General features: G+C 45.5%; 1 protein-coding gene across 1 annotated transcript; it reads right to left on the bottom strand.

Annotated features, from left to right (window-relative positions):
* Positions 1-18,618: 18,618 nt before the first annotated feature.
* CTSV (cathepsin V) lies at positions 18,619-26,039 on the bottom strand. Its single transcript, XM_081262791.1, has 8 exons — positions 25,908-26,039; positions 24,864-25,000; positions 24,459-24,581; positions 24,221-24,370; positions 23,730-23,954; positions 22,843-23,005; positions 21,838-21,949; positions 18,619-21,291 (listed from the first exon to the last, which is right to left on the bottom strand). Exons 2-8 carry the CDS (start codon positions 24,987-24,989, stop codon positions 21,192-21,194), a joined length of 999 nt encoding a protein of 332 aa, XP_081118917.1. The 5' UTR covers positions 24,990-25,000; positions 25,908-26,039; the 3' UTR covers positions 18,619-21,191.
* Between the last annotated feature and the right edge of the window lie 244 nt (positions 26,040-26,283).

The following is a 26,283-nucleotide window of genomic DNA, read 5'->3' as shown; positions in this document are numbered from 1 at the left end:
CACTGCTTATTTTTAAAAAATGAATTACTAAAACATGAACAACACAAACCTGTGTCAAACTGAATGGCTCTTTGACTCCTAGATCTGTCACAATCTATGTGGCTCTGGACAATATGCCGGTGCTCTCTGGTCCAATTTTGTAAAAGTCTGAAATGAGTCAGAGCAATGACCTTGTGGAAACCCTTTGTGAACCATCACTGTGGGATCCCCTGAAGTCAGGATGTTCAGGATAGCAAGGGCTGTGTAACAACACAGCATTTGTAAAGAATGGAGAATGAAGGCCCTGGGGACTGTCTTGGGATAATGGAGACACCCTCTGCCTGGTGACCCTTTCGGCCTGACCTCACTCTGGAAAGTTCTGCAATGAAACAGCCCTTCCTTGGCAGCCTGCCCCTGAGCCTCCCTAGAACACTTTGTACTTCTCAAAACTGCTCCGAACATTCTGCTGCCAGAATCTCTGGTGGCTTCTGGAGATAACTGCATCACTGCGTCTTGCTCATTCTGGGCAGGGAGATCAAGAACTGCTTCCGTTTTACAGACCTGCTCCAGCCTGGGCTTTCCTGCCTCTGCCAGGGCACTGGGCAGGGCAGTCTAAGGTCAGACGGGTGCTCTGTCTTTTCAGGTAAGATTTCTATTCGCCGAGATACCCCTGCTTCCTACTTCACCGGAGCTGAATGCTCTAAGAGAAAACTGGTTTCCCAGGAGCTGGAAACTTAGTTTTAGGGCCACAAATACAGAGGGCCTGCCAGTGCCCGAGGGCTAGGAGCCCAGACACGTGACACACAGTGAGGTTTCATCTGCAGTCCCTTCCCATTGTATCTTCTCTGTATTTGGGAACAGGTAACTCGCTCAGCGCTGCAGAGGCCGCAGCACTGGTTTTTAGGCAGGTGTGATGTTAGCGCCTAGGACCGGAAGGAAGGAAATCACACCTGCCCTTGAATCAGAGCTCTCTCACTGCTAGCTCGTGACCTAGGGCGCGTCCTGAGCCTTGGTTGTTATTTTTAATGCAGATGGTTATGCCAACCTCAGAAGGATGTGAGGTTTACCGAGAAAAGAACAAAGCAACTTCTAAACATAATAGCAGTTGTCTCTCAGGGCTCAGTAACCTGCCCGGGGCCGTCTGCTTTACAGGTGATGACTCACCTAGGTTTCAAAATACACCCAGCAGTCATTACCAAAAGCCTCAAGTTCTACCCGGCCTCGCGCAGAAGCAGGCCCCGCGCCCGCGGATCGCCGCACCGCGGTCTGGTAGTTGGGGGCGTCCCCTCCCAGCGCGGCCACGGCTTTCCCCCGTCGGCCAGGCTCACGGTCCACACCGATCGCCTGCTCCGATGCCGCTTGGAGAGACCCCCTTGGCCCTCCGCTCGCGCCCTCCGCTCTCAGCCCTCTTTTCTCTGGAAGTTGCCAGGCCGAGAGGAAACTTCCCACAGCTCGTCCCACGGATCTCCACCCCAGGGCGCAGGAGCCGGAGCGCCGAGGTCCGCCCGCACCTACGCAGAAGAGCCCAGGGCGCGTTCCCAGCGCGCAATCGCGCGCCAGGAGGGGGCCAGGCTGAGGTCCTGGGGCGGGGCGCTGAGGTCCTGGCCTCGAGGTCCCTGTTTTTCATCCCAGGTTTGGAAGTTGCCCTTACCTGTCTCACCGCCCGCGTGCAGATTACGGCCGAGTTTACCGCAAAATGTGTCGCGTGGTCCTCGGTCAAATCCTCAGTCAAAATTACCGGAAAAAATAATAGCTTCCAGAGACGTTGCGAACAGCTTGGGAAATTTGAATGTGGACTGGCGTTTAGAAATAATAAAGGAGTATTACTCATACTCCTAATTTTTAAATGGAGTTATATTGGAAAATATTTAGCCAAATAAAGGCATGCATTGTGAAGCACTTAGCTTGGAAGCGATCTTTGCTAATTCACGTTACAGTTTTTCCTCAGATACTAACAAAGCAAATATAAGTAAAACTGTTACCGAAAGCTCAGTCCTTGTCCCCAGGCCGATTTAATAAGGAGGACACGGCTTTGAGAAAAAAAGGAAAAAGAAGGCTTATTGCTTTGCTAATAAAAGGGAATCACAGGTTCTGCTCCTCAGGGAGAACAAAGTTGTTGTTCTTGTTTTTTTTTAATAGGATTCAAAGGCTACATACCAGGTGTGCCCTGACCCGAGTGGAGTGGGGTGTTCCCAGGTGCGCCCTGGTGACGTGTTGAAGATCAATTGTTAATGTAGGAGCTAGCCATTCCTTACATCTTCTAGCACTATCCCCCAAAGTCTGAATGACTTGGTTTCTGTGGTGGCTTTGGGTTAGGGACTGAGGACAAGGTCTAGGATGGGAAAAAGGTAATCCCTGCCTCCAGGTTAAGGAGGGGGAGAGGGTGAAGAGCAAAAGAAAAACAGGCCCCCTTTTAAATATTAGTTTCATTGTAGTGAGGGCGATATTCAGAAGGTCAAGTGGACATCTGCTACAGACGTTACGCTTTCTTAAACCAAAGGCATGACTATAGATGGATGCTCATTTTACCTTTTTCTACTTTTTTGGGGTGTGCTTGAACATTTTGCAATCCAAAGGAAAAAAAGGACGAAAAAGAAATAAGGATTCTCCTTCCATCAATGTGCCTTTTAAACTCAAAGCTGCCCATAGAAGTAAAGATACACGAAAATCTCTCCTAAGAGGGTTGTGAAATAAACAAAATGCTTGAACATGGAGCACAACAGTACTATAAAAGGAATCTACGTGTAACCAAGGGGTTCTATTTATTTCAGGAAGGAGGGGAAAGCCCCCCGAAACTTTACAAAACTACATCATATACAAAAATACACCGCAAATAAGGAAACAGTTACCCGGCAGAGCACGGATCTTCCAGAGTTGCTCCTACTTCACGTGAGCAAGCCTGCTGGTATTTCATAAAAAACCAGATTAGGGACACGCAGGCATACATTATAGAAACATCCCAGTGTGTATCTGCTCAATATTACTAACGTCAATCATTTCTTCTATGAAACGGTAAATTTAAATACTGGTCCTGTCCGCACGGAGGAGAGGAAGGATGGAGTCCAGAAGCCTGCGCATGCGAGGGAGCGCGCAGCGCACTGGGGCGCAGCCGTGTGGCGGGCGCTGGCACCAGCCTGGCGAGGGAGCCACCGCAGTCGCCGCCCCGCTCGCGGGAGCCTGCGCTGGGCCCCCGCTGATTCCTGGAGCTGGGGCGGCGGCCGGCGCTCTTGCCCTGCCTGCATCGGGCGGCCGCGCTGGACCAGGTCCAGCGTCCTCGGTCGCGCTTGGCTGGGCTCTGGGCACCAGGCTTTTGGGCCCCGGGCTGAGTCTGGGGGCGGCTCCCGGGGCTCGCGGTTGGCAGGCGACTTCGCTGCCCTGCACCCGCACAAGTGAAAGCATTCTGTGTCTGTTGTGGTCTTCTTTGTGGGTCAGCGCCCGGGGTCATGGCTGTGTCCTCTTAATCGGAATGAATTTCCCGTTCTTGAAATAATGACCCTACTCAGTAACGTGTGGGCAAAGGACAAAATCCGTCTTTTCCATTAACAATTTATTGGCTTATTAATAATCAGATCTTCTTCTATTGCATTAAATGCAATTTTCTATATAAAAATATTTGAAGTTGTCATGCAAAAGCTAAATGTAACTATAATGATTGATCACCCCAACATTTATTCACGTTGTGAAAAGCTTGGCACCTTGAGCTCTGTATTGAGTATAATAAGAAGTCTTGTTTTTTAAACTCCTGAGTTTTTCCTGTCAACTGTTTAAATATATTTAGGGGCTGGAGGTGTAGCTCAGTGGTAAGAGCGCTTGTGTCGCCCGCCCTGCGTGAGGTCCTAGCGTTCAGTCACCAGCATCCCAAGATAAAAACAAAAAAGTTTCTTTTAAACTTTAAATATACAGCTTGATTTGATAAAATATATGGCAGTGCATCATGTGATAACAGTGGAAGCTCTCTCCCTCCCACGCTCCATCCCACCTCCCCAAAAAACAGGTGGTCAATCAAGAGAGGTCAGTAGAGGAAAGGAACGGGGTGCGGTGGGGGAGGAAGCAGAGGGGGAAAGGGGAAATACTGGGGAATGATATTGGCCAAATAACCTTTTTATATTGTGTACTGTTCAAATATGCAACAATGAATCCCACCATCATTTACAGCTATAATGCACCAATAAATAAATGTGGGAAAACAAAGAAACAACAACAAAAAAGTATTTGCTGATGCTTAATTCTAAAGTTCCTGCTGGAGCAAAGAATGCATATCCCAAACCATGGTTACTACTTCTTTAAACTCGTTTCTTTTTCTTTTTTTTAATTTTAAAGTTTATGTATGGCCGAAGACTCCCAGATTTGAAGATTTTTATTTATTTATTTAATTCTTTAGTTTTTTCGATGGACACAATATCTTCACTTCATTTTTATGTGGTGCTGAGGATCGAACCCAGTGCCTCACACATGCCAGGAGAGCGGGCTACCACTTGAGCCACATCCCCAGCCCTTTAAACTTGTTTCTAACACATAAAATTGTCTCATGTCTCATTACTTGGTCAGAGCTATGTACAACTAAATAATTCTTTTCCCTAACTTCATTATGGGGGTCTCTCTTGCTTGTTTAACGATCCCTTGTGACAGATGTTTAGTTTGATTTCAGTAGTCACTGTTGTAATTAATATATAGTAAACATTGCCCATGCATCTTTTGCATGTGATTATTCTTTTGTCATAAATGTCCAGATAAGAGAAATTGCCCAGTTGAAATGTGTTAACATGTATAAATTAAAAATTTGATAGATGCTAATAGTCCTCAGAAAGACAGTTTCATTTTATACTGTTTCCTAACATCCATTTCAACGTCAGATAGCATGCATTTTTGTTTAAATATATATATTTTTAGTTGTCAATGGACCTTTATTTTATTTATTTATTTATATGAGGTGCTGAGACTCAAAAGTCAGGGCCTCACACAGCGCTCTCCCACTGAGCTACCACACATTTTGGGTAGTTGATTAAAGAAATGCTTAAGGTTAAACATCAAGTTGTACACCTACTTTTTTTTTTTTATAACTGCTTAAGGAATTACTGTTCATGTTCTAATGAAGAGAAAGAGGCCTTTACATACATTCATTCAAAACCATTTATTGAAAACCTGCTGTGTGACAGACATCAATGGATGCTGGCATAATAACAAGGAATAATAGAGCTAAAAATCCCCACTCTGATATGGCTCATTGTTAATAGCAAGGGGACACTTGGGGCATGGAACAAAAGGGACTCTTGACAAAAAGTACAGACAGGGTTGGTGAGGCACTCTGTGACAAGTGACAGTAGGAACCATTATGATCACCAGGCTTGATGTGAGGGGAAGGGAAAATTACAAGAACTTGGCAGAAAAGCCCAGCCGGATGGGAGCTGTGGCCTTAGAAGAGGCACATTGTGATAGCCGTGTTACGGAAAGCTCAGTCCTTGTCCCCAGGGCCAACTCATGCCAATTTAGTAACAGTTTAGGACACAGTTTTTCTTTGCTAGCAAAGGAGAAACAATAGGGGACTCTTGTCCCTGAGGCTGTGATTCTGCCTATTGAAGGAACAGGGGCCTTTGAAAGGTGTCCGCCGAGAACTAAAAATAAATATTAAAAAAATTCTCTCTCTCTCTCTCTCTCTCTCTCTCTCTCTCTCTCTCTCTCTCTCCTCTCTCACTCTCTCTTTAAAAAAAAAAAAAAAAAAAAAAAAAAAAAAAAGGAGCTATTCAAAGGCTACATTCTAGGTGTGCCCGGACAGGGGTCCCAGGGAGTGTTGGTTGGGAGACACTCACTTCCTAGATCCTCTGCAGACACCTCCTTCCTGTGGAGCACAGATAGCACAAGGTCATCTGAAGCCTCAGAGCTATATTCAAAAGGTGAAGTAGGCCCTGTTACAGAAGTACGACGGCACGTTCTCCAGGACTTCTCGTTAAGTTTTCCAGTTAGGTTCTTTCCTATCCCTGGATTACCAGTGAACTCACCGCATCATTGGTCATGAGTCATTATAACTCTAAATCAGGACGTGTCTTCATCCACACAGAGAGGACCACCCAATGCACCTCCCCAAACTCTGCCTCTTTACCGCAGCCTTTCAGGAGCTCCTCCGAGGGGGGCTGACGTGCAGGGCTCATGCACTTCCAGATGATGCCGCAGGCCTTGCAGACAGACCTCCAAACCAGGAAGATGCTTGCTTTTCCCTCTTAGTTGTTTATGGTGGACTCCTCCTAGGGCCATGAGGTGTGCTGAGGGTCACGTGTCAAGGCATTAGGAACAAGTACTATGTGAGTGAACCACTTGCTTATTACACTTGTGCCTTTGGGTCCTGTTTTCTTTCTGCTTCCCACCCCCCTAATATTTGCCATTCTATCTGACAAAGAAATAACTTTGCATACATCCAATATTTTGATTCGGTGAAAGAGATAATGGAAATTTATAATGGATATTTTGGCTTGCATAAGCACTTGTTCTCCCATGCTCAGGATTTAGTCTCTCTCAGGCTTCAGTATCCAATCAGAAGCTACTTTCACATGGAGGACAGTTCTCATGAGTTGAAGACATGCCTCACTCCAAAACCCTCAGAGCCTGATCTAATCTATGAACACAGTATGTCTTTCCATTTATTTAGATCTTCTTTGATTTTTAAAGTTAGCTATATACATTTAATATGTTTGCATATTATAAGTTATAGATATTTGCCTTTTTTTTTTTAATTTGTTTTGTGATGCTGGGGATGGAACCTAGAACTCTGGTGCCACACTAGGCAAACATTCTGCCACTGAGCTGCATCCTCAGCCCAGCATTTTATAGTTTATGAACAGAAGTGAGGAGAATGGAAATCCTTACTTTGGTCCTGTATTTTTTTTACCTTTTGCATTAAAGACTATGATCTACTTTGTATTAATTTTTATGTATATTATGAAGCAAGGAATAAGAATGGAACCTTCCCTAACCCCCACAAATATCCAGTTGTCTTATCACTATTTATGGAAAAGACTGCCTTTTCCTAATTGAAAAATTTGGCAAGTCTGTCGCAAATCCGTTGCTCAGGCCATAAATGCATGGGTCCTTTTCAGGACTCATATTCTGCTTCATTGATCTGTTTGTACATCCTTATTCCAACACCATGCTATCTTTTTTCTCAGGGGGGGTGGTGGTACCAGGGACTGGACTCAGGGGCACTCAACTACCTAGCCACATGCCCAGCCCTATTTTATATTTTATTTAGACACAGTGTCTCACTGAGTTGCTTAGCACCTGGCTTTTGCTGAGGCTGGCTTTGAACTTGCAATCCTCCTGCCTCAGCCTCCCCAGCTGCTGGATTACAGGTATACTTCTCCCGACAATACTATCTTGATAACTGTAATTTTATACTAATTCTCTAAATAAAACAATATGAGTCCCCCACTTTATTTTTATTTTAATTTTTAAAATTTTTGGGTTTTTTAGATTTTTATTTTTGTTTTTGTTTTTATTTTTTAAATTTATTTTGGTTATTGGGGCTGGGGCTTTAGCTCAGTGGTAAAGGGCTTGCCTCACATGTGTGAAGCCCTGGGTTCAATCCTCAGCACCACATGAAAATAAATAAATAAAATAAAGGTATTGTGTCCAACTACAACTAAAAAATAAATATTTAATAAGAAAAGTAATTTTAAAAATTACATTCACCTAGCTTGAAGCTGCATTCATACTAAAAAAAAAAAAGATTCTTTTTTTTTAAATTTTTTTTTTAATATTTATTTTTTAGTTCTCGGCGGACACAACATCTTTGTTGGTATGTGGTGCTGAGGATCGAACCCGGGCCGCACGCATGCCAGGCGAGCGCGCTACCGCTTGAGCCACATCCCCAGCCCCCCACAAAAAAGATTCTTAAAGCAAGTGTTATAAGCAAGGGGTTCACTCACATAATTTTTATTTAAGATTTTTTTTTCCTTTTGAGATGGAGTCTCATTATGCTGCCCAGGTGACCTCAAACTCCTGGGCTCAAGAAATCCTCCTGCCTCAGCTTCCCAAGTAATGGGGACTATAGGCGAGGGTCATCATGCCTAGCTCAGACTTTTATTAGTCAACTATTTGACATTTATTAAATGAAAAATGTGTTCACCAAAAAAGGAACCAAAATTCCTTAAGATGTCATTTTGTGTTTCAAGATGCTATAGGTCCCTGTGCAGAAAGAGAGGTCAAAGTTAGGAGAAGGGTTACTAGATGGGGTTTTATAAAGACAAATGACTTGCTGCATTGCCAGACAGAAACAGCCTTAGTTATCTGAAAGTAGGGCATATTCATCTATTATTATTCATAATAAATATTCATATTCATGTCAGCATCCGCCACCAAATAAATTTTTCATTATTTCTTTTTGCAAATTTCATATGGTGAATTGCTTTTAAGCTAGAGCACAAATAAACAATTGGGCATTTCTTAAAAAAATAGGCTCTTTTAATTAGGGATTTTTGAATTACCCTTTGATTTTCTTTCCCATTGTAAATGAGCACAATGTGATCATATGGAATTTGATGAACATGCTTCTATTTCTTTTTTTTAAAATTTTTTTTAGTATTTATTTTTTTAGTTTTCAGCAGACACAACATCTTTGTTGGTATGTGGTGCTGAGGATCGAACCCGGGCCGCACGCATGCCAGGCGAGCGCGCTACCGCTTGAGCCACATCCCCAGCCCGACATGCTTCTATTTCATTTTAAAAGATGGTCTTCATCACTTATTTCTTAGTTTTGGTGGTAGGGGGGCAGTACCAGGGATTCAACTCAGGGGCATTCAACCCCAACCCTATTTTGTATTTTATTTAGAGACAGGGTCTCACTGAGTTGCTTAGTGCCTTGCTGTTGCTGAGGCTGGCTTTGCATTCACGATCCTTCTGCCTCAGCCTCCGGAACCGCTGGGATTACAGGTGTGCACCACCGTGCCCAGCTTCACTACTTATTTCAATCTCTTTTCATGGTACACTATGAAACCGTCAAGCCTCGGAAAAAAATTCAGAAAAGTGGCAATTAGAAAGAATCATTCTCTTAGTCTCGGTCAGATGGCAAGAAGATTATATTTTTTAAAATATTTTTGTAGTTGTTGATAGACCTTTATTTTATTCATTCATACAGGGTGCTGAGAAGCGAACTCAGTGCCTCACACATGCCAGGCAAATGCACTACCGCTAAGCCCCAGCCCCAGCCCTAGATTATGTTTATTTTAACTGTGCACATATGTATTCTAACTCTGTTTAATTGTGATGTGTCAGTGCCATTACAGGACATTTAAGTCTTACAACTCTCTTACTTTGGCTCTGTTGACCCCCAGAGACTAGCTCAAGTTTTCTCTGTAATTCATCATGCTGAGCTCACTGGAGGGAGAGCTTAAGTCTGTGAGAATTCCCCCGTTGATCTGGATACCCTGTGCACCCAAATGAGGCCACTTTACCCCCAAGGACAAATGCAGAGACCTGCATGCTGCTTTTCTGAGAAGCATGGACATAGGAAATGAAGATGGCAGACCCAGAGGGTTCTGGGAAGAGAACAGTGGCCTTGAAGTTGTTTAGCATCTGAATTACACTACCTTAAAAAAGACAGAACCTCTAGAGATCAAAAGGAAACACCAAGCACCAAGGTCAATGATTACCACACCTCAGAACAAAAAGACAGCTATCAGCACAAGTCCCTGACAGAATACCAGCAGTGTCTGTGTAGGGAAAGCCAGGAGCGCCATGGGGTAGGACCATCTGAGCAGCACCTCTAAAAGTGCGGGGTTTGCTGTGACCAGGTGGGTTCCAGGGCCTCTGTAGGACAGGCTGGAGGAGCCAGAGCAGCCCAGCTCCTGTGAACTCTGCAGTGACCTGCGAGGGCCCACCTTCAGGACAGGACAGGATTCCTCTTGTAGGGGAACCAAACCGGAAGCAGGACAGGGACAGCCAAGATGACAGAAATAGAGGGCTGAGATTAATGTGTGGCGGAGAGCAAAGGAAGGACATCTCAAAAAGCACAGCCACTTTATTTTTGAGCTCTACACGCAACCAATAGAAGAGAGAGCTCTGAAATTTGAAAGGCTTCTCCGAATCTTTTCCTAAAAGTTCAGAAAAATTAGTATGACATAAAAAAAAAAAAAAAGGGCAATAGGAGAGACCTCTGGTTCTGCCAAGATGAAGGAGCTCCAGTCCTCCCAGGATTATAACTAGAAATTCCTAGAAGTAGAACTACGAAAGAGCCCGGCACGGTGGTGCACGCCTGTAATCCAGCAGCTCAGGAGGCTGAGGTAGGAGGATCAAGAGTTCAAAGCCAGCCTCAGCAATTTAGTGAGGCCCTAAGCAACTCAGTGAGACCCTGTCTCCAAATGAAATATTAAAAGGGCAGTGAATGTGGCTGGGTGGTTAAGCACCCCAGGGTTCAATCCCCAGTACAAAAACACGAACAAACAAAAACCACAGACTAGAGAAACTTTAAAAATGTACAAGACAGAGACTTCAAGACTCCTCCAACTATGGGGCAGGGGGTTCCCTGAGTTTCTCTAGGACTCTCACATCGCATGCACAGGGCACTGCGGTGGCCTCCAACTAGAACTGACAGCAGGCACAGATCAGAAGAAAGCCCAAGCAAGCAGTGGCACTCGGACTCCCCGGGGCAGATGGTGGTGGCAGTCCCCCAGCAGAGGCAGGTGCCTCTGTCTGACTTGCCAGGGTCTCAGTGGAGGGGCTGAGATGCAGTTCCCTGCCTGAAAGCAGGTCCCGCTCGATTGCCCACCTGGGCGCTCAGTGGGGTCAAGCAGCCCACCCAGCACTGATGAGACTCGGCAAGGCAGTAGAGGCAGAGCTAGTTTCAGCTCATCTACGTTCCTCCAGCCCCTGTCATCAAGGGTCACCTGGGAGAGGATCCCCCCCCCCCCACTTGGCTTGACCAAGGCAGAATGGAGTGGCCGAGGGAGGCGGCTGACGCTCTGCTTCTCCCCTCCTGCCCTCAGTGATGCCAAAGTGAAATCTCCACCTCTCCGCCTGTGTCCCCAGTAACATGGTGGCCCCTGTCAGCCTTGTCCCCCACCCTCCCACCTGGAGGAGCCTGATCATACACCCTGATTCAGAGTCAAATAGGTGATGTGAGTCAGTGTCCGCAGGTGACTGTGGGTGAGGAAGGCCTTGAACTTTCACCCCACCCATCCATAAGAGGCCAGCTGAGTCAGCGCCCCATTTTTGCTGGGGGTGGGAGAAACTCCACTGGAAGCTGAGCAAACACACTGACCTGGCCCTTGTCTTGCACCTCTGAGAAGGGAGGCCTGGGCTCTTCCCTGTGGCCCACCAAGGATCTTGGATACCAAAGGCCTATCATTCCAGGAACCAGGAAATCACAAGAGTGAGAAAAAACAATGTGGTGGACACCAAAACCAAGGCACATCAGACATCAGAATTATCCGACAAGGGTTTAAGGCAATCATCATAAAAATGCTTCAACATGCAATTACAAATTTAGGGAAAACACATAAAAAACATTTTTTTTTTTTTTGGTACTGGGGATTGAACCCAGGGGCTCTAAACCACGGAGCCACATTCCCAGCTCTTTTTAAAATATTTTATTTAGAGACAGGGGTCACTGAGTTGCTTAGGGCCTTGCTGTGGCTGAGGCTGACTTTGAACTTGCCATCCTCCTGCTTCAGCCTCCTGAGCCACTGGGATTATAGGTTTGTGCCACTGCACCCGGCTTAAAAATCTTAATACGGAAATAGAATTTCTTTTAAAAAATGAAAGAAAAACTAAAGAACTGAAAAATATAACAACCAAAATTTAAACACTTGCTGGATAAGCTCAGTAGTACAGTGGACAGATAGAGATGAGAATCAGTGAGCCTGGAGATAGAGCAATGAGAGCCAAAGGAAAATAGGCTGAAATAAAATAAAATGAGAGCATCTCAGGACCCATTCAATGATATCAAAATTTAGCATTCCTGTCATCACAGACCCTAGAGGAAAAAGTGTGAGATGGAAAAGATATTCGAAATAACCCAAACCTAAGATTTTCTAAGGAGTAGTTTTAAGTAATTTCTCCTTCATACGGTACTTGCATCATATAAATGTACATATACTTTTTTTTTCTTTAAAGAGAGAGTGAGAGAGGAGAGAGAGAGAGAGAATTTTTAATATTTATTTTTTTTAGTTCTCGGCGGACACAACATCCTTGTTGGTATGTGGTGCTGAGGATCGAACCCCGGTCGCACGCATGCCAGGCGAGTGCGCTATCGCTTGAGCCTGTACATATACTTTTAAATAAAATTCAATCTCCACAAAATACATATGATCACAAATAGAACTTTACATAGGTGCACCACATATTCCATCCTGTTAGTTTTAGTCTTTCCAGGGTTGAAAGTCCTTTTTGAATCTTGACTCTTCTTTTTTTTTTTTTTTCTTAATTATTTTTTAGTTATTCATGGACACAATATCCTTATTTTGTCTATTCATTTTTTATGTGGTGCTGAGGATCTGAACCCAGGGTCTCACATGTGAGAGGTGAGTGCTCTACCACTAAGCCACAACCCCAGCCCCTTGACTCTTCTTTCAGAGTAGGCATTCTCCACATTCCCCATCCATTGTCCCTGCCTCCCTGGTGACAAGGTTCTAGCTTTCCTGTTGGAACACCACTCTTGAAACCACCACCTCCCTGCAGAGACTGGGTAGACCACCCCACCCCCATCTGAGGTAGGCATGGAACTCAGGCAGGGCAAAGTAGGATCAGCCCCAACACAACTGGGAGAATCACTTTCCTCCAAAGATGGGTAAGCCCCACTGGGAGTACCTCCAAGGCAGAGGAAAGCAGATCTGAGACACAGGAGGAGAGGGAGGCTGACCATGCACCTTGAACCCTGGATCCAGCTCTGCCTGCAGCCGCCAAGCTCCTCTTACATAAGCCAGTGTCAGATTGATTTCTGTCCCTCATAGCAAACAGACTTGTTTAATAGACCATGACATTTCCCTAGCAAAGACAGTTTTTATTTAAGTGGCCTGTGTTTGGGATGTCTTGATCTCACGAGATGCATCTGTGTGTGTACGTGTGTTAATAGTAAAGGTCCTCAAGCCTCTGTTAGTGTCCCCACTGCATTCATTTAAATGGCTGATCAAAGCCACTGAGAGATCTGGTCAAGGCCATGGCCAGCAATGACAGTCATGAGCAGTACTTTATTAAAGGGCACTTCAGTTTTCTTTTCTTCAGGTCATATTGCTGGTTTGAATATAAGATGTCTTAGCTCTGGTGGAAACAGCTTGGCAGTTCTGGAAAAAATTAAATGCGAGTTACCATCTGACCCAGCGATTCCATGCAGATCTCTGCCCACCAACGAATGTCCACAGCGGCCAAAATAATGATAATAATCATAATCATAGTAGCCAAAATAATAATGGCCATAAATAATAATAACAGCCAAAATAAAAATAATAATAGCCAAAAGCTGACAACTGTTTTAGTCAGCTTTTTTTTTTTTTTTTTCCTGCTGTGACTAAAAAGATCTGACCAGAACAATGGTAGAGGAGGAAAAGTTTATTTGGGGGCTGAGGCTTTCAAAGGTCTCCATCCACAGACAGCAGGCTCCATTCCTCAGGGTTCAAGGTGGGGAAGAGCATCATGGAGAAAGAGTGTGGTGGAGGGCAGCAGCTCACATGGTGATTGTAGGGCATGATGTAACGTGGGGCATGTTGCATCAGAAAAGAGGAAACTTAACTTGCTGCCTGCTACTCGCTTCCCAGTCCTGGGGCCACAGGTGGCTAAGAGAGCACCTAGCGATTAGCCAGAAGGCATTGCTGTGGGTTGTGATGAAGAATCGGACCACCTCTAGGATAGGCTCAGAACCCTTCTGCCCAGCTCGTGTCTCCCATTACTGCCTGTAGGATGGGTGTACACGTGAACTCTCCCCCCCTGCTGACCTTTACCCTGATTGGCTCCTGTACATTATATTAGCTGTGTGTGTTTCCTCATTAAACGAGATCCTGACTGTTCTCCCTGGTGCATCTGATTGTCCTCCTGCAAGGGAGGGCTGGGTGTGGGCGGCCAGTCGACCTTTACCTTTCTTGGTTCGTCCTGGTCGGGGCGTGCTCCCCCAATCTCTCCCACAGGTCAGGAGGGAACCGGGGGCTAAAAACCCTGACAGGTGATCAGAAGCAGAGCGAGAGACTCCACTTCAGATCTGAAATATATACCCAAAAGGCACTGTCTCGATGCCCACCTCCACCAGACCTTCAGTTACCACTCAGTTAACTCTTATCTGCAGATTAATTCATTGATTGGGTTAAGACTCTCACAACCCAATCAATTCTCCTCTAAGCATTCTTGCATTGTCTCACACACGAGCTCTGGGGAGACACCTCACATCCACCACCATAACAACAACCCAAATGTTCATGGGCAGATGAGTGGATAAAACAAAATGTGGCACCTGCGCACAGTAGAACATTATTCCACCTTAGGAAGTAACAAAGACTACTTCAGATCTCACAGGTAAATGGAACCCTGCAATGTCCATCTTTTTGCTTCTGGCTTATTTAATTTAGCAAAGATGCTCAAGGCTCACTTAGGTTTCACGTGTATAGAACCGTATTGCTTTTATTGGTGAGGGCTGCTCCTATCTGTATCAGATTTCTGAGTGTTGGGTGATGGGCAATATACTGCTGGTGTAACCTACACCCCCAAGAAGCCAGCGAAAGGGCACTCGATCGAGTTGAGAGCTCAACATCTTGCCCACTGTTGGACTAATGGCTAGGGTGAGTAGGGGCGGGGGCACTGTGGGGCAGAGCCAAAGCGAGCAGGTTCTGGGGTTCTGGCCAGAGCCACTTTGCAGTCTCACTGAAGCAGTCTTCCTGGGACATTGTCCCTCGCAACACTCCCTCCTTTGCCTTTTGCTCCTTCAGCCCTCAGCAAAGCCTCTCCCCAAAGCTGGAGGCCCCGTGACCATTCCTTATGCCTGTGCCCCTTGACCAGACTGGTAGAGCAGCGTCAGCGAGAGTCTCAGGCACACAAATCCCTCCAACCAGAGACTTGTCCTTTTCAAGTTATCTAAGAACCCTCTGCCCCTCTTGCTCCTCTTCCTTTACCAATTAATTATTTTCTTGAACGGATACATTTGAATCTGTTACCTTATAAGAATAATGCATATCAAAAATTTTTTTTTAAACTTGAGCTAATACAAGCTGGGTGTGGTGGTACACATCTGTAATCCCAGCAGCTCAGGAGGCTGAGACAGGAGGATCATGAGTTCTAGGCCAGCCTCAGCATTTTAGTGAGTCCCTAAGCAACTTAGCTCAAAGTAAAAAAATAAAAAGGGTTGGAGATGTGGCTTAGTGGTTAAGCACCTGTGGGTTCAATCCCCAGTACCAAAAAAGACACAGAGAGAGAGAGAGAGAGAGAGAGAGAGAGAGAGAGAGAGAGAACAGCAACCACAGTGCCCTTTTGTTATCTCCAAGTGGCATATATGGTTTGTACCCTTCATGAACATTTTTAGATGCCTATACAAGAATGTGTAAATCTGTTTAAAAATAATTTCAGATTATTCATACTGCTCTATGTTTGCTTTTTTCACTTAAAATTATATTTCACAGACAAGACTATGTTTCTCTTGTCACCGTAAGATCAGTTGACTGTGAGAAAATGACTCTTTTATAACTCTCTCAGCATGTTTTCTCTCTGTCCTTAATGGGTTTATTCTTCTCAAAGTCATGTGGATTAATTCCAGCGTGTCAAATAAATCTTTGGTTCTAAAATGACACGGTTAACAAAGACAAACAACTCATGTGCTCACAATTTTCCATCCAGTGACTTGTGAACATGTTCAAGGAGACTCCCTACCCGGCCAAGTCCTCTGCTCTAGAAGGGCATATCCAGTGGGCACCAGGGGCCTGGGAGCTGTTGGAGTCCCAGGTTTCTTCACCAGCCCATGAGCCAAAAAGAAATTACACAATAAAGCAAAGGAGAGAAGCTGAGGCTTTGTTACCATGGCAGAAACTGCAAATTCCAACCCATGGTGACAGAACAGGACACCCTAGGACCCTGATCCTGAGTTTTCTTGGGCCCTGTTTTGGTGTTAAATGAAGTTGTATAACGGGAAGCACTTTGTAATCCTCCTTGAGTGCTGGGGATTGTATTATTGGTTTCATCGCGGCTTTATGAAGCGGTTTTAGTTGGGAGAAATAAACTCTAGATCATGAAATGTTTGGTGTCCAGGTGGCCTCAGTCCTGAGATAAAACATTTAAGGAAATAAAACATCTCCGATCGGGACATATTAAGTGGCAAGAGAAAGAGTAGTGAGTGTTTTAAGTGCGTGTGGTTTGAGAGATCAGAGGCGGGAGGGTGAGGCAGGGATTTGGTGGAGGGGAGGTTCCCTTGAGGGTTGAATTTAATGTGACTGCTCCGGGGAGCTCGGGTGCTTGGAGGGACAATGGTCCAGAGGCCACTGTGAAGGACTGTGGTGTCATGTGGATGTGATCAGCACCCACAGTCGTGGTCACCGACTAAGGCATATCAGCTCCCACAGCGCGGTGGGTCTCACCAGTCACGGGAAGGCCTTCTGAGCGGGAATGGGACTTCCTGGAGCAGGAGTAAATGGAACACTGCCTGAGTCCCGGGCCTGCTGGCCCGCCCCAAGAGTTTGGGGCTTGCCAGCCCTCACTGTTGGGTGCAGAGCAGGCTGAACTGTGTTGTCTGCAGGGCAGGCTGAACAGATGCTGGCTGCAAGATAGCCCACACACTCAAACCCCCCTCTATCTGGTCCTTTATCACCTGTTTGTGTCAAGTCCTGCTCAAAGCTGAGCACTCAACCCCCCTTGGGCCAACAAGGCAGCTTGCAGACCCAGAGGCCCCATTAGATTTGGGCTATAAAAACTCCCTCCTGCCAGGCCCCCCTCTCTCTTGCTCTTTCTCTCTTGCTCTCTCTCTCTTGCTCTTTATCTTTCTTGCGCGCACTCTCCGTCTCTGTCTTGCTCTTGCTCTCTCCCTGTTCATCTCTTCTCTTCTTTCTCTCTCTCTCTCTCTTTCCTTCCTTCTTTTCTCTTTGTTGCACTGCTGCAATAAAGATCTTTTGGTCACTCCGAGTGTTGTGGTCACTTTCCTTTCAAGCACCATCCTATGAGCCAATTCTTGAACATTTGGTTACGGATGGCGGTTCTAGAAGAAAGGACGATGTGGTAACCGAGACAGGCAGACTGCCACCCGAAGAAACTCCTAACAAAATGCTAAGAGGCACATTCTGGGTGACTATGTGTTCATACATTAGAACGCTTTTGTCGAACTAGACAGTACAGACTGGCTGGGTGCCCATAACTGTACTGGACAAAGTGGGGCAAGGAAAAGAGGCACTTAGGGGCCAGATGCAGTGGCCTGTAATCCCAGCGGCTCGGGAGGCTGAGGCGGGAGGATCATGAGTTCAAAGCCAGCCTCTGCAAAAGTGAGGCGCTAAGCGACTCAGCGAGACCCTGTCTCTAAATAAAATGTAAAAAGGGCTGGGATGTGACTCAGTGGCCCAGAGCCCCCGAGTTCAATCCCTCGTCCCCCTGCCCTGCCACCAAAAAAAAGAGGCACTTAGGGCTTTGCTCCCAGGCTGCAGTGACCCAGTTGACCTGAACATTTTCTATGTTCTGAAAAATCCTTATCATCTGTAGCCACAGGGCTAAGATTTCTGAAAAAACAAATCCAGAGTCTCATCCTCTGAGTGGGTAAATGAGAAAGCAAATGGAACTCTCAGTCTCACTGGCTGTGGGCTGTTAAGGTGAAATCAGGAAAGAAGATTCTAAAATTTGGAGGATATAGGGGCACATCCTGATGGAGATCCCTAAATTCTGAATCCCTAAATTCTGCTGAGTCTTCTCTGCCAGGAGAATCAGTCCACCATGCCTGTATGAAGGGTTTCACTCTGCTTTACCTGAGAGACCTGCAATGGCCTCCCCTTGGGTAGTTGCCCTGGAAGACACTGCTGATTCTCTTCAGTATCCACCCCACCAACCCTGTTTCTAGACTTCATCTCCAGCAGCTCTGGAAAGGTGAGGTAGGAAGTGTGCCCCATGAGCTGGAGGAGCAGCGCAGGGGTGGAACTCATGCTCAGCATGTGTGAGGCCCTCCCTGGGTTCCGTCCCCAGCAACACACACACACACACAGGCACGCAAAAGTGTTACCAAGAGGTAAACTACATTCCAAAAGAATAGCACTATTTTTCCAATTTACCCAGAATAAATCTGGGGAATAAAGGTAGGAATGGATGAAGCCCAGGAGGTCAGGAAAGAAGAAACAAAAGATATGTTGATATGGGTCCATTAAGCAGAGATTTTTTTTTCATCCAATATGGTGGCCTAAGGTGTTGGAAAGAGCTCTAGCCGTTTGTTGGTAGCTGAAACTTGGTACCTATGCTAAATAAGTGGGGTGCAAGAGCTGCTTTTGGAACACTAGAGACCCAAAGACCCAATGGGCTCAAGAACGTGGCGGGGGTGGTTTGCACAGGCAGCAACATAGGAACGCCAGCTCCAAAAGGGAGGGACCATGACTATTTGCTTCATTGTGTCCCCGAGCCCAGATCGGAGCTGTTGCTGAGGTGCCCGATCACCGCCTGAAAGAATGAATACACAGACTATGAAATACTAAAATGCAGTATGAGGAAAGAGACCGTGGAGCCACTCAATGGAGTTTATTAACTTATTTAAAAATACAGAGGTCATGAACATTTGTAAAATTCAGTGTGTACAGTCAAGTGGACTTGGGAAATTCACACACACACACACACACACACACACACACACACACAATTACTAATACTTGAAGATCTGAGTTTTTTTCACCCCTATACTTTCAGATCAGTCAAAAGAAATGAATTTAGAAAATACACCTAGTTTCAAACTTCACAGGCCAAATACACAAGATGGAAGTATGTGTTGCTATGGAGGTTTCCCAATTACTCCAAGGCCTTCACTCTTCTAATAAGAAGCCCAAGGGTTACAGCTGCACTCCCACGTGGGCAAACTGCTCCCTCATCTTTTGCTGAATCGTGCCCATCTCATCTTGCCTTACCTCCTTTGCTAGAGTATAAGATATACTGGTAATAAGTTTGTGCTTCAAGTCTATTTGCTTTTTTTGAAAAATGCTTGTAGAGGATAACTGAGGTTTGGAACTTTTCACGAGTTTAAAAAGTATTTGAAAGTTCTTTGGAAATGACAAAACTTTCACATATCTACAATTTAGCACCTCCATGTTTCCTTCGAGCCTCCCAGTGGTTCCAGGAATGTGTGGAGTGTGGAATGAGCCTGATGCTGCCGAGCAAGAAGAATCCTTTTTCAGAAGAAAATCAGAGCCAGTGTGGTAGATGGCTACGGACAAAGGCTACCAAAGGTTGTGTGGGACACAGGCTCCACTTGCTCCCCACCTCCCATTTCCTTCACGAAGCATGATGACCAGTTTAGTATTTTACCGGCTCACTGACATTTTCTTACTGGACTGGGAACACAGATATACAGATTCATAGGTTTTAGATTATCTATCACTCCCCCACCACACACACTTAGCCTGCAGAATACAGATAAATTTTCTCTATTTTTTCCCTGGTCATAAAAATACACACTTCCTACAGAACAAGTTAGAGAAATAACCACCCATAATTGCCACAGAAATTTGGCATATTTCTTTCCTTTTTTAAATAAGTAAATGCTGTTTTCATACTTACTAGCATGTCCCTGACTATGAGCTGAGTCTGTTGTTTTCTTGAGTTTATTTTTAAGTCAGGGATTAGGTGGCTGAAGTCCAAACTTGGCTTAGGGACTTCTGGCCTGTCCTTCCCTTGTGATCTCTCACCCATCTTCTAAGGCCGGAGGACTATTTTCGTAGCCTAGCCTAACCTCCTGTGGACCTTGAACACATTTCTCCATCTATTACCAAATACCTGAGATTTATTAATCACAACTGTTATCTTTATTTTTGTGAACACTGGGTAGCCCCAGGTTTCCCAGGAGAGCTGTGTGGACGTCAGAGACATAACAGAACAGAAACAAAACAGCCCTGGTAACCCCCTGGGCTGGTCCTTCCGGGGACTGCCAAGTGGCCACATGGTCCTCACTGCAATTCAGGAAGGTTCAAGGAGCCACATGGCTTTCATCACAAAACACCTTGACTCAAAGGAAGGGAATCCTTTACTAGTATCTACAACACATGAATCTGTCTATTCACTTTTCTATAAGTAACTTACTTCTTTATGAAACAATTTGTCCTTCCAGATGATTAGACAAATTTTATGATTCAAGAGTCGGGTAACTTCTGGAGTTCTAATGCATAGCAAAGTGACTGCAGTTAATAGTACTACACTGTGTTTCAAAACGGCTAGAAGACATCTTTAAATATTCTCAAACCAAAGAAATGATAAATATTGAGGTGACAGGTATGGGCTTGTTAGTCTAATTTGATAATTCTACCATGTACACATGTATCAAATAATACTTGTATCCCATAAATATATACATTATATTTTCTTTGTTTTGGTACTGGAGATTGAACCCAAGGACACTTAACCACTGAGCTGCATTCCCAGCCCATTTTTATGTTATATTTAGAGACAGGGTCTAGCCGAGTTGCTTAGGGCCTCGCCGAGTTGCTGAAGCTGACTTTGAACTTGTGATCCTCCTGCCTCAGCTTCCTGAGCTGCTGGGATTACAGACATGTGCCATCATGCCTGGCTTAAATATATATATTATGTCAAGTAAAAATAAAACTATAGAGCTGGGTTATACACAGTCAATGGGCAGCTGACATAAAATCTGTATTTTTTAGTGAAACACCAGAGGGCCACTCACCCTCCTTCATCTCTTTCCTAATGTACCACTGACACATTTTGACTTATGTCTTTGGAGCCCAATTACATTTTCCAACTAAATAAAATGTCAATGCATTACAAACAGAAGTTCCGCCTCTATATACTGAACTAAAATTTATTCTGCAAAGAAAGCTTTACACATTTTAAAAAATGAAAATTCAAAAGTCTCAGAATTAAACAATGAGTCTTCAATATCATGAAACTGTTTATAACAGTAGTGAAAGTAGTGGTAACATTTTACCCTTGTGAAAATGTCACAGAATTCAAATCACAACTTGGATCCTCAATGATTCAAGTATTGTTTTATACATTAAAGGTCTGGTCAGTTTTGAGAGAGAGTGCCTCTGGACAGGCTGTCCTCAGGTCCTCCACTGTCCCCGTCCGTCGGCTTACACAGTGGGATAGCTGGCTGCGGTGGCAATTCCACAGTGGTTGTTCTTGTCTTTGGCCATTTTGACATAGCCATCTGCGCCCCATTCTGGACCCCAGCTGAAGGTTTTTCATTTTATTAAAAAAAAAAAAAAAGAAAAAGAAAAAAGATTAGCTTCGTTAATAACAGCTGACACTTAGCAGTGTTTACATGTGATGGGGACACTGTTCTACATGCTATCACATCTGTATCTGCTATCACATCTGTGTCTGCTGGCTCCATATGCCACCCCACATTACATTTCAATAAAAGATAATTAGTTGTGAAAATCAATCCCAGCTATCTTTGAGGCCTCCAGGAGTGAAATGAGATGGCAGAGCATCAAATGGCAACGACATTCTTTCAGACTTAAAGAAACATCAGAGGCAAATGTTTACGTGCACTTTAATTTTCAGAATTTGGAAATGTAATGTTACAAATATCTATTAATAACCCTAAAAGCTTGGTACAGAATCTTATAATAATAAAACATTAATATTTCTGTGTTCACTCTAAGGAGTAAGACTTCCAGGATCTTAACATGGAGCTGTCATGAAACTATATTCAAACACTAATTCTAACTAAGAATTCTAATTCCAATTTAAAATATAATAAGAGTTTTATACCTGTTCTTGACAAGCCAAAATTTCTTATTTGAATTTGCTTCAACACCGTAGCCAACCACCAGAACACCATGATCTAGGTCTTTGCTGCTGCATTCTGGATCATAATAAACTCCTGGGAGAATAAAATCCACACTGGAATGAGAGGCTCCAAGTGACATGTGACAGTGGCCCACCATGTCACTCATGGAAGGAAGGCATTTCTAAATTCTGTTGAATGTCATAAACATTCCAAATACTATAAAGAACTTAAATAGTATTTGCCAAAAAAAACAGTAATGGCTGATAAGGGAAAAAAGCCGACCTCTACTCACCAGAAATCAATATAATTCCACAAGTCCAAAATGTTTTCTAATTTTTTTCCAATATCTATTTTTTTATTTATATTTTTTGGTACTGGGGATTTGATTGAACCTGGGGGCACTTTTGTCACTGAGCTATATCCCCGGCTCTTTTTATTTTGAGATAGAGTCTTGCTAAGTTGTTTAGGCCTTACTAAATTGCTGAGACTATCCTCAAACTTGTGATCCTCCTGTCTCAGCTTTCCCTGGTATTACAGGTGTGTGCCACCAGGCCAGGTAGATCTGTTGTTGTAAAGGCAAAGGTATTTCAAGCACTCATTTCCTGGTTTACACATCTATTAGCATAATCCTCTTCTACCCCTATGTCTAAAGAAATAGTACACATAAAATAACCCAAACACCCACATTTGAGCTACAAGGTTCTTTATACTTCTGCTTAAAGTAATAAAATCTTTTGGAAAAAGGTTTTGACAATTGGAAAACAGGTAAATTAGATTTTACCTACTGATTGATTAGTATTCATTTAAAAATTTTGTGAATAAATAATCATGAGAAAATGCTTAATTAATGCAAATGGAAACATTACCATGTTCAACACACTTAAAAATCCTAATGGTCCTAGAAAGGATTCCATACAGAAGATTCAATCAGGACAGTGTTTTCTGTTCCGCCTGAACTTGTGTAATGTAAGATGACAAACACCCACCTGATTTGTAGAACTGGAAGGATGCGTGTCCGGCGTCAATAGCCACAGAGATGGGCCCCACAGTGGCCACTGCGCTCATGAGGGCTTTCTCCCGCGGAGGGATGTCCACAAATCCAGTGTCATTAGCAACTGCAAACTCAGGCTTGTACTTACAGGTTTCATCCTTTTAAAGTTAAAGGGAAGAGACTTGATTGCCACCATCTACCTTTGCGGGAACATGAATTCTAGGACCAGAACACTCAGCAATTTGCAAGTTATGATTTAAGTCAGTACTGGTATACTGGTATAAACCACTCTAGGAAGTGAAATGCTTTTAGTCTATTTGAATCTTTAAAAGATTAGCTTATATTTTTAACGAGAACCCCTAGGTTGACTTGTCTTTAAATATTTTTTTTTATTAAAGTGGAGAAAATTTACATTACATGGAAAACGGTTCACATATCCTCCATGTGACACAGAAGCAAGAAAAGCTAAACATTAACCATCCAGAGAACTGTGCAAAGGCTAATAATATCTAATGAAGGATGGTACTGAAAATTTGCAGTTATAAATTGTACCATTTAAAATGTGAATTCTGATGGCGCAGTGGCACATGCCTGTAATCCCAGAGGCTCAGGAGGTTGAGACAGGAGGAACGCAAGTTCAAAGCCAGCCTCAGCAAAAGCGAGGCACTAAGCAACTCAGTGAGACCTTGTCTCAGAATAAAAACACAAAATAGGACTGGGGATGTGGCTCAGTGTTAGAGTACCCCTGAGTTCAATCCCTGGTACCTACCCCCCTCCCAAATAAAATAAAATAACAACATGAATTCCCAATAAAGTATTATCTCGGAAAACGGTTCCACTTGCTAGAAACAGAGCTGGAAGGACCCAGATGCTTCATTTTACCTGTGCTTCGTAAGGATAGGAGTCCTCTGAGTCCAGGCCTCCGTTGTCCTTGATGTACTGGAAGGCATTATCCATCAGCCCGCCATCACAGCCCAAATTGCCTTGAGGCCGAGAGCAGTCAACAAGGTTCTGCTCACTCAGCGAGATAAGTTTGCCAGTTTTCCGGAACATCTGTCCTTCCAGGGATCCAGTTGCACTAAATGCCCAACAGGAACCACACTGACCCTGAAAAGGTAATCAAGCAGACAATTTGCAAGACATAAGACTGACAACATCTTACATTTGTGAATATCCTTTAAAGAAACAGTGAACATGGAGCATACAGGACAGCAGCCCGGGTGTGCTGCAAGGGTCCGGATGGGGGCAGGGGACTAAAATTAAAAACTAAAAATAAAAAAGTGAATTACATGTTGCTTGTCAGGCTACGGAAGCACGAGTGCCCCCTCCTGGCTCTCCTGTGGGAGAGGCAAAGTCTGCATCTGACATCATACCTGGTTCTTCACAGGAGTCACATAGCCCTTTTCTCTCCAATCCACAGATTTGGGGCTCCCAAACAGCAGAGGTTCCCGAAACACTTTCCCCTGGCGCCGGTACTTCTGGATTTTAAAGCCATTCTTCAGCTGTTTGAATTCTTCATTGGTCTTCAAGGAAAGATAAATGAAGTATTAAGAGTAAAAAAAAAAAAAAAAGCTGAGCAAAGTGAAGTGCCCCCCCCCCCATCACACGTACCATGTCCCCGAAGGCGTTCATGGCCATGGTGAAACCATGCTTCCCCTGGCTGTACTCCCCATTGTGCTGCTCGATCATCCTCATGTTCTTCTCCCACACCGCTCGCCTCCATCCTTCTTCATTCTAGAAGCAAGCACAGCTGATAGTTTTTATTTCTATTTAAAACTCAACCCATCTCCCCAAGGGGACACCTGCTGGCACAGATGGAAGAGAAACCATGGCCTGGCAGGGCTTCCCACTCCTGTGAGCTGGTCTCCAGGCCCAGACACCACTGAGTGCACCACAGGGCCCCCAGGTTACTGCCTGCTAATAGCTGGCCTCTAGAAGTTTCTCTCTGGCCATAAACTGTGACCAGCGAGGACCACTTTCTGCAGGGTCCCCCTGGACAATTTCAATGTTACTCACCATGCCATATAGTCTCTTGTGTGTGGCCTTCCACTGGTACCACTGTGTATCTAAGTTTTGATCAAATTTTGGAATAGCTGAGGCTATTCCCAAGCAAAGGGCAGCCAGGAAGAGTGGGAGATTCATGGTTCAGAAACCTAGAAAGGGAAAGGAAACACCTGATGAAACCAATTCTTTCAATAAGTTAAAGACACCATAGTGGAGTAAAAGCATTAAATTGCCTTCCCAGGTATTAACACAAAAGCTGAAAAGGCTGAGGATGCAGGTGTAGAAAAACAAGGCAGGAATTAAAAACCAAAAAAAAAAAAAAAAAAAAGGTTATTTGGTCCAGCTACCAAAACAAAAAAACAGCCTGACAAGTGTTACAATAGTGAGAAGTCACTGCCATTCCTAGAGTGTGATGACAATTCAGGTTTCGGTTAGTCTCAGGATACCTTGTGATTGGGACAACAACTAGGAAACAAGGAGATGGCTGGTCCAGGTTATGGAGCGACAGTGCCTCGATCACCCAGGCAGAGCCCCGCGCGAGGGCACCGGATCCCAGGAGGCCATCCCGCACCGCCCTGCCGGCGGGTGCCCGCAGGTGGGCAGCGTCAGGATGAGCCGGGAGAACCGAACCCCGGGCTCCCTCCCCGGGCAGGCCGGCCGGGGCGCGCCGCCCGCTCCCCCTGCGCCCTCGCAGCCACGGCCAGCGGGAGTCATGGCGGCGCCGGGAGCGATGGCACCGCGACCCGGGAGCCGGGTCCAGCTGCCCGGGATGGCCCGTCCAGGCCCCGAGACGGCGCGGCCTGGGGCCACCCGGCCTCGGAACCTGTGCTCTCCGGGGCGCGACCGCCGAAAGCGCCGCACAACCCGGGACCCCTGACCGGTGGCTTCGGCCCCCTCCTCGGTTCCCCAACCGCCCTCCCCCGCTTCCCCGCCCCAAGGATGGCAGAGCTTTGGACAGACGCTCCAGTTCCCGGGGTCGCCCGCCTCTAGACCGCGTCCGCGGGGTCCCCTCCAGCCCCACCACGCACCGCGCCGCGCCCGGCCGGGGGCGCTCACCTGGGCGGCCGCAGCTGCGCAGGCGCACTCCGCACACGCAGCTCCCCAGAGGTCGCCGAGGTCCGAGCATCTGGCCCACCAGGCCTGTCTCGGACTTTAAAGCCCCAAGTCTGCGGCCTGCCTGGCCCCGCCCACGCCGCCTTCGCGCATTGCGATTGGCTGGGCCGGCCGCTGGGCGGGGCCTGCGGGCGCTTCGATTCCCTGCGCATGACGCGGGCGGGTTCCTGGCAGCCCCGGGCGGGGCGCGCCTCGCTGACCCCCGGGGACGTGGGCGACCCGAGGCAGAGGAGGGGCAGGAGCCGCCCCGGACCGGCTGAGATCAATCAAGTTCCCCGCCTTGTTGCTCTGGGCGGGTGGCTAGTGAAAAGAAACCTAA

Source organism: Spermophilus citellus (genome assembly GCF_964194105.1).
Source record: "Spermophilus citellus genome assembly, chromosome: 12".
NCBI classification, from domain to species: domain Eukaryota; kingdom Metazoa; phylum Chordata; class Mammalia; order Rodentia; family Sciuridae; genus Spermophilus; species Spermophilus citellus.
The sequence above is the reverse complement of the archived record's forward strand: the minus strand, read 5'-3'. Positions and strand labels throughout refer to the sequence as shown.

Excerpts from the sequence above, each read along its gene's own strand:
- CTSV (XM_081262791.1), bottom strand. The coding sequence starts at position 24,989 with ATGAATCTCCCACTCTTCCTGGCTGCCCTTTGCTTGGGAATAGCCTCA. Across the intron at positions 24,371-24,458 it reads TGAACGCCTTCGGGGACATG|ACCAATGAAGAATTCAAACA; the intron begins GTACGTGTGATG and ends CTTTCCTTGAAG. Across the intron at positions 23,955-24,220 it reads TGACTCCTGTGAAGAACCAG|GGTCAGTGTGGTTCCTGTTG; the intron begins GTATGATGTCAG and ends TTACCTTTTCAG.